The sequence below is a fragment of the Plectropomus leopardus genome, chromosome 19 (genome assembly GCF_026936395.1).
Source record: "Plectropomus leopardus strain MGB_pleo_1.0 chromosome 19, ASM2693639v1, whole genome shotgun sequence".
Classification (NCBI taxonomy): Eukaryota; Metazoa; Chordata; class Actinopteri; order Perciformes; family Serranidae; genus Plectropomus; species Plectropomus leopardus.
The window spans coordinates 13,301,042-13,309,700 of NC_142194.1; the positions used below are offsets into that span (position 1 = coordinate 13,301,042).

At 39.4% G+C, this 8,659-nt stretch overlaps 1 protein-coding gene across 2 annotated transcripts; it reads right to left on the reverse strand.

The window, feature by feature from the left end:
* Positions 1-6,049: 6,049 nt before the first annotated feature.
* Positions 6,050-8,419, reverse strand: LOC121958722 (large ribosomal subunit protein eL19-like). 2 transcript variants are annotated; one of them, XM_042507823.2, is made up of 6 exons: positions 8,289-8,419; positions 7,122-7,228; positions 6,897-7,019; positions 6,548-6,668; positions 6,347-6,457; positions 6,050-6,247 (listed from the first exon to the last, which is right to left on the reverse strand). In XM_042507823.2, exons 1-6 carry the CDS (start codon positions 8,291-8,293, stop codon positions 6,121-6,123), a joined length of 594 nt encoding a protein of 197 aa, XP_042363757.1. In that variant the 5' UTR covers positions 8,294-8,419; the 3' UTR covers positions 6,050-6,120. The 2 variants fall into 2 exon arrangements, with proteins under 2 accessions (XP_042363757.1, XP_042363758.1); XM_042507824.2 differs by having other exon boundaries at positions 7,122-7,219; positions 8,289-8,308.
* Positions 8,420-8,659: the final 240 nt, after the last annotated feature.

An 8,659-nucleotide genomic window follows, 5' to 3' on the forward strand; every position in this document is an offset into this window, starting at 1 on the left:
TATGGAGCACAGAGAGAAAACTGTCCTCACTGCGTAGAGTGGAATGTGGTTTACAACGTAACGGACACATGCATCTCTCACCGAAATGACTTTTCAAGCATGCCATCTATTCAGAACATCACAATAAAGTTCTTGAAATTGCAGCCATTTGTAGGCAGTTGTTACTTTTGTACCCTTGACCCTGCTGCCACCTCACCTTGATGATGATGTACAGCATGTTGTCTTCTTCCTGAACTTCAGCTCTACTGATTCTGTTCTTTTCCTCAACCCTCACTCTTGTCTCCCATCTCCTCAGAGGCTTGTTTTTCTTTTTATCCTTGTTGTGTTCACATTTCAAACTGCATCTATTGTTTTCTTGCATACAATGTATATGAATTGTAGCTCTTCCTTTCTTGTTTTTTCTGTAGCATGCACCTTATGGAGAGGGATGTATAGCAGAGTTTAATGTGAGGAGTTGAGTGCTGGTCTGGAAAAGAAAAAAATCCTTGTGCATGTTTTAACCAAACACTGAATATATTAATTAAATTTCACACACTTCTTGCTAAAAGTGAGAAAATGAATCATCATCTGATCAAGCAGCAGAAAACAGATTTGTTTAGCATTTTAATCAGTTATTGACGAATGAGCATAGCTGACTCATTTAATATTAAATGAAGCATTCTTTTTGCTGCTGTCTCTGCCGCTGCCTATAGCTGTATTGATTCATTGTGTTTGGTTTGCTGCTAGGCTCTGTCTGTTCTCACTGTACGCTGCGGCAGTACATTTCCAAATCATAACTGACAACTGTATTTGTACCACTTTAACAGTCTTTGAGGGGTGAAATTAAAATGTTAAATAACCGCCCTAAGCAGAGAGAGGGAGCGGAAGGCGCAGCAAAGTCGAAGCATTGTGAATTGGCAGCAAGGTTGCATTAAATACTCATTGCAAATCAGCAGAGTGCTCTGAAGAATAATTTCTGTCAATCAAATGTGGTTTAAGTTACTGGGGATCTACTCTTTATCTGACTTTAGTTGACTTGGATTTTAACCATATGCAAATTCTGAATATTTTAAGTAATTATTTATATGAGAATTTCACAATAAGATCAGTAACTGCTTGCTGAATTATCTTATTTTCAGTGTAAATCGTAGAAGAGAACATAAAAGCAAAGAGGTTGAAAGAAAGCTGCCACTTTGAAACATTTATCTGAAACAAGATCATTCCCTTTTTTTGAAAGAAATCAAGCCCACTTGCTCAGGTTTTAAAGGCTTAAAAACTGTTACCTGCTAGTGTGAAGATAGTGGTATCCCGTTAACTTAGACAACCTAAGGCATCCATTGGTACCAGTCATGTCATGCTAACTTGTCAGGAAAAGGGGAAATTTATGCTCCAAAGTTAAGCTACATTACAGTATTAGTGCATGCAAATCAGATAAGTAGCAAATTTATCTGTAAAATAAGAGAAAAAAAACACATCAGCAAAACACACAGCAAGCAATTCCTTAACTCCCATATTGACATAGTTTTCAACTAGCCTATATATTTTAACTGCATAGTAATTCTTGAATTTCAGCTTTTGGTTTTGGTGTTTGACCCCAATATTTTCAGTAGCCACCCCTATGAAGCATTTCTGGGGATGCCGCTGATTTCAGCTGTGCTTTAGTACTGAGCAGCAGCGCCTGGGTGTGATAAGCGTTATAATGTAAAAGCGCAAGATCTGTTTTTAAGACGACAGGGCTGAGGCGTCTATCTGGACGTAAGATCTGACAGCGCTGGCTGCTCAATAGATCTGTGATCTGTATCGCTGAGCTCCATTAATCTGTCTTTCAGTCATCCCTTGAAAGAGACACACATGAGACAGAATAAACCCTCCTGAATCCTTCCCGTGCTGTATGATGTTGTTATATCTCTCCACGTATAGAGGTGAGGGAAGAGAAAATCAAAATAGACGATTGTGTGGTAGATAAAAATGACTGACAGAGCCGGATGGGGTTAATAGTGTCACTTTATAGTGCAGGTGACCGTGTAGTCAGGTTGGGATTACAGCTGGATCCTATGCACATTAAACTTGACATTTGTAAATCCATCCTCCAGGACCCCTGTAAATCCTCAAAGGTCTCACGATACCTGATTGGACGACCAGCAGTTCATTATAGCGCCACAGAAAAGAGACAGCTCAATGCAAAGGAGGTCATTAAACTGTCAAGTGCAGGGTAATGCTTTGAAATGTTAGATAACCGTTTTTAAATATCTCAAAAAATAATCTCCCGGTAATTACGTTCATCTCCTCACCTAAATTGTTATTGAAGATCTCCTGAACTTCTGAGCATTTGCCATTTGTTTTGCCCGGGTTGAAGGCCAACTGTAATAAAGAGCACTGCTTCGTTTCATCTCATATTCCTCTCCTTATCTAATCCCATTAAGGCTCACGCTTCAGGAAATAGGAGTGCCTCCTGGTAATGAAGAAATACATTAACCGAGCTACAAAATGGCCTCGCAGCACAAAGCCTGTTTTCCCCTTCAGCGATCCCCTCAACATCTCTCTGGAGATCGCACATTTATCGACATGGATGGTTTTGTCTTTAAATATGTTTTATATATATAGCAGATCAGTTTTGTAATGACATACATTTAAATTTCATTTTAGTAAAAGTATGTTAAGGTATGGTGTAATTAAATCAAGATATTAAAGTAAACAGATGCAGTATGCGTTATAAGCCTTCATCCCAGCTCCTCGAGGCCTTTGAAACAGATTTTAAACATGAGGGTTCCTCGCTGCCAGCCTCTAAAGCTCTGGCATCCTCTTGTTTAATGCATGATGGTGCATGATCCACAAGCAGAAACTGTGGATAAAATATCTTCTGTTGAACTCTACAGGGCAAAAAGGCATGCAGGAGATCTGTGGCGGCCAACACAAAAATGTGAAAACGCAATTTGTCGTATCATCTTGAGCTACTGTAGACACAACACATTGCGAAGTTTGTGGAAGAGGACTCGCTCCGTGTAAACGGCTCATTCTAAGGTAACAATTTTCAGGTGAATGTAAAGTAATGGAAACATAGTTATTAACATTATACCATTTCTGCCAACAGATGCCCCTAAATATACGCACTGGACTCTTAAGGATGTTCATCTCTTGAGTTCTTGGTCCAAAAGTCTAAAAAGCGAAGGATCAAGTCATTGTTTTGCAAGTCAAGGGTGAGTCTTAAGTCTTAACACTCAAGTCCCAAGTCACGACAGGCAAGTCTCTTCTTGCTCAGGCCTTGAAGGATTCATTTCAATCAATCAAGGATTCATTCAAGTCTAAATCATATACCTTGAAGTCTTTGGGGAAATGTACCTAGTATTTTCAAATCAAAAGGCTGATGTCCAAAAGAAGTCACGACTCATTGGGGTTATGGTCCAAGTCGAGGTGCAAGTCTTATCTGATTTTGTCAAGTGGAGTCTAAAGTCATCAAATTTGTGACTTGCATCTGATTTGAGTCCAAGTCATGTGACTCTAGTCTACACCTCTGCTAAATAGTCAGGGACTAAATAGTCCCTGACTATAGTATGTCATTAGGATATGCATCCATAGCAAATCTTCATTTAAAGTCAAGGTATTAAAACCCCAGTTCCACTCACATATGATCTGAGTGACTGAGTTATCATCTGCTTTAAATCAACTTCAGGTGAATCCCCCAAACTCTCTTTCTTATAACCACAGATAGCCACACACAGCAGCCTGTCTGTCCTGGTTAGCGACAGCTGCGTGTGCAAACACTTCAGTCACACCTTCTCCAGAGAGCACTCAAGAAGGAATCCTTCAAGTCCTGAGCAAGAAGTGAAAATGACTTGATGACTGGAGCGTCAGCAGCTCGACTTTAATGTGGCTGACAGTGGTTGTAAGCTGGAGAGTGGCCAACGTTTGTACAAAGGTGTGATATGCAGTGGTTGTTGGAGCTGTGCAGCTTGCCTTCAGGAAAAGCAAAAAATTATTAATGAGAAAAATAATCTATAAATTAATAGCTGCATCATTTATTAATGAGACGACTTGAGCAGTTTATCATTATGATTTGGGTTCATCTGTATGTCAGCAATTAACAACTTCAATTTTTCCACAATGAAAAGACAAAGTCTGCTGTGTTTTCGCCTCTCTGAGGTTTTGCATCAGTGTCAGCTGCAGTCAACACAAGCGGAATTCAAAGTGGCTGATATCGAATGACAGCTCACACTGTTAGTTAGTTAGTTAGTTAGTTATAAATCGATGAGTCATGGATGAAATGCCCGCCGGCACACACATTAAGACAGGCAAACACACACAAAGGTAAAGACTGAAAATGGGTTACAAAGCATTTAAAGAAAAACATTTGGACAATTCCTGTTTGACACACACACAGTTGTTCTGTTCTGTGTTTAATCAGCTCTATTATAATTATTATTATTATAGCCAACCAAGAGTACATGAATATATATATCTATATTCATGCAGTACTCTTGGTTGGCTTTATATATATATATATATATACATATCATGCAGAGTGGCAACACAGTTGCCAATACTTCCAAGAAATACACACAGAAGGTTAATATAGAGCAAAAGAAGCATTAACTCAAGTTTCTCAGAGGCTGGATAATGGTCAACAGCAAGGATCAAATAATTTAGGGGCATAACTGTATGCAATACAAGATGAATGATTCAATTATTCACTATTTATCACTTATATATTATGTAGTATTGTTTTGTTGCCAAGAAACTGCCAGCCTTGAGTCTCACAGCAGTCCACTGGTGTGAATACGGAGCTAAAATGTGACTGAATACGGTTCATGAAACTGATGAAGCTTCTGAGATGAGCGGCAAAATAGATCTGAGCAGTTATTAAATCAGTAGACATGTTTTAGTGTCAAAACATCTGGAGGAGTGAAATGAGTGTAGACTGTGATGTTATGGTAGAATTTGATATTGGAGCTCTGCTGCCACCTGTTGGACAGTTGAGGACACTAACACATGGACGCAGTGTGGTGTCACTGTACGTTAAGGACAGGCCTATCATACTAACCTAAGAAATAGACATGCTGAGACAGCTCTCCAGAATAGATTGCCATATTTAAAAAAAAATTAAAAAGCAGCCTCTCTCACCTCTTTTTGCACAGGTAGCCTATAAACGAGACAGGAGGCCAGGGCCCGTTAATAAACAAACATTAATATTTATCAGTATACAGTATATGAATTGCCTGTTTTGAACCTTTCAATGTTTGCTGTCCTCACTCATCCAAATGCAGCTACCCCACACAGGTCAAGTGTCTACAGGAGCATTTATAGGATTTTAGGATATTCAGGGTTCAAACATATCCCTCCCTGAACCCCTCACACGAGGTTTGAGGGACAGTTGACAACTTGGCATCTTCCTCACTAGATTTTGCAACTTTTCAGACCCTCTTAGCGATTTTATTTCTAAAAAGTGACTACTGCCAAATTTAGCAACCTATTCAGACCGCTTGAGAAAAAGAAAAAAATATAATATTGTAACTAATTCCCAATAATGTCACTTCTCTCCCCTTCTTTTCGCAGCTCAGCAGTACATGTGGGACAAGCAGGAGGAGAGGGGACGCTACCCACCATGGGAGGTCTTTTGTGAGTTTCTATGGTTATGTTGATGCACAATGCACTATGGTCTATACTATGAGAGCCAATGCTACCATGCCGTGTGACATAATCTGGAGGCTTCGCAGCTTTTGGAACAAGTGCTTGCTGCTTTCATTGGAAGAGTTGTCAACACTGCTGTCACTCTCTGACTCGTTCCCAATGTGAATAGATTTTTTTTCAAATTGTGAATTAATAAACAGTCAGCAGGGAACTGCATCATGGGCAAGTTGAGAGCCACTGTTATAAATTATGATAATAATTAAGGCTCAAAAAACTGTAACTTCTGTTCTAAAGACAAAGGTTTTATAACAAAAGCTGTCTGTCAAAAGTTACTGCTTTGAGGTGAGCTCACTGCACTTCACTACCGAACCGACAGCCTCAGCCGTGCTTCTGTTCGGATTCTTTTTTAACGCAAAGACAGAGTAATAACCACCAAACGATGACGGACTCTTTTATCCAAATTTATTTGCAAGAAAAAGAGGAATCTGACAATCTGAGACAAAAACCTGTTTAAATTCACTTCTTTGAACTCTCCTCCTCCTTTGCCAAGTTCTTGATCATCTCTTCTTTCTTGGCCAGGAGACGCTCTTCTCTGCGTTTTCGGGCCTCCTTTGTCTTTGAGCGGCGAGCTTCAGCCTGGTCACTGTGTGGGAAAGACGGAAATTGGTTATTCAGCAATGGCAGGAAAATCATTATCATTTTTTTGATTAAAAAAAGACCGTGATTAAAAAGAGCAACTTACGCAAGGAGCTTCTTGCGAGCCTTATCTGCCTTCAGCTTGTGGATGTGCTCCATCAGGATGCGCTTGTTTTTGAACACATTACCTTTCGCCCTCAGATAGAGACTGTGGTACCTACAGGAACAGAAAAGGCGTCTCAATGCAAGATAACTCTTCCTAAAACTGAAATTAAAACTTGAAAATAAAACTGAAATTTGCACTTACATGTGCCTGTCAATTTTCTTGGACTCCCTGTAGCGACGGAGAAGACGGCGCAGGATTCTCATGCGCCTCATCCATGACAACTTTTCTGGCATACGAGCATTGGCTGTACCCTTTCTCTTACCTGGGCGGGAGAAGTTTTTTAATCATAATTAATTTAATTATTTAAGAATTAAGTTGCAGTTTTGCTCACAAACTAGCAAACAACTTCCATTTGCAGGATTCAACACAAATAAAAACAAACAAAGACATGCAAAAGTGATAAACGTTGGATCTGTGAAAGCAAATTTAAACAATAGGCAGATAGGCGGTTTTAACGAAATTAGGAAAAATAAAAAGGGACATAACCCACCATAACCCATGTGACGTCCCTTGCGGCGTGCCAGTGTGTTCTTGCGGCAGCGAGCACGGGAATGAACCGTCACAGGTTTTCTGATGATCAGTCCATCCTTCACCAGTTTTCGGATCTGCTGGCCTGTAACACAAATACAATATGATAAGAAGATGCTGGCCTGTGGGACCTAAACCACACAAACATACAGAAAGAGAACTTTCTATTTCAACCTTAGCAACTCACGTGAGTTTGCATTGGCAATCTCATTGGTCTCATTTGGATCCAGCCACACCTTCTTCTTGCCACAGCGCAGGACGCTGGACGCCAAGCGCTTCTGGAGCCTGAGCATGCTGGCATATTAGTTTTACAATATATGTGAGACAAACAGTGCAAGGGACCTTTAACATTTGCTATTAACTTACACATAATAAAGAGAGAGAGTGTGTGTGTGTGTGTGTGTGTGTCAGCTAGTATCAGTATGTCATTTTATTTTTTATGACATTTTTAACTTCTTGCACAAATCAACTCTCAGCACTGAGGTCTGTGCAATTCAATCCTCAGAGAAAGAATACCTTAAGTATAATTCAGCTTCCAAATTGGACTTTACAAAACCAAAACAAATACAACAATAATGAGAAAATGAAAAAATACTTAGAAATTATAGTACACACACAAAACACCTAAGTGTATACACACAATTCCCACTTCCAAGAAAAACTTGAACTGTATGTAATAAATGTTCAAAAGTACAGTTGGGTAACTGTCATTTTAGGTCACAAGACCTAACAGGTTTAATAAAAGCTGCGATTATTGATGAGCTGCCGGGTAATGTTAGTCGCTCATCGGGTTTGGTAAGAGGTGGCAGACTGATTACTGTGATGCTCAGGTGTGCAGTATTTTCATTTGAAAGAGTGTGAGACTGTCCCCTGGGCCTGTCGTAAAGTTTGCCTTCAAACACTTATTTTAAAGAGCCTAACATGCAGAAATACTATCGCAAAAGCCAAGTGTGAGGACACACTGGTAAGTTAACGCTATTGCGAGGAAAACAGTACCTTGGCTAACTATGATGTTTCACTGTAATAGCTACTTAAATTAATTAAACTGACTAATGTCCAATTTGTTCGACTAATATTGGCAAAAAACGCTAAAAGCTGCACTGTTGCCAGCTGATTGGCCTTTAAGGATCTGCGCTGTCTCAGTAACATGTTGTGACATGTTAATTTGGCTAAATTAGCTTAGCACACCAACACAGGCCCCGTGCTACACGCTTTTTGGTAGACATAATCGACTTAACTCAAAGTCGAATAGAATTCAAGTCGACCCTATTGCATTTAATAATAAAGCCTACAACTTCAAAAACGTCTTGCTTTGGATAAAAACACACATTTAAATGACAAACGTGTAGCTTACCTCATGGCTGCGGCTAGCTTGGTAGAGACGAAAGAAATAGGACGTTTCAGGTCCTACCATTATAAATATCGTCATGGGTTAGTCAACTGTGGCAGTATCAGAAAATCGTAAATGTAGCTCGAAATTTGGTAATGACAGTAAGTATTTAAATTGCATTCAAATTGAGATATTTAATGCCATATATATCTTTTACTATGCTTTAAAAGTGACACTTCGCATAATTTAGCAGTCCCCAACAAGATATTACAGTGGTACGCTCCAAAAAGATGTAATGTAAATATCCGCCCACTGGAGGGCGCACTACATCCATGTACTATAATTTATACATTTGAGCTGTAATTTTTAAAAACTTTTGTTCTTTGTGTTAACAT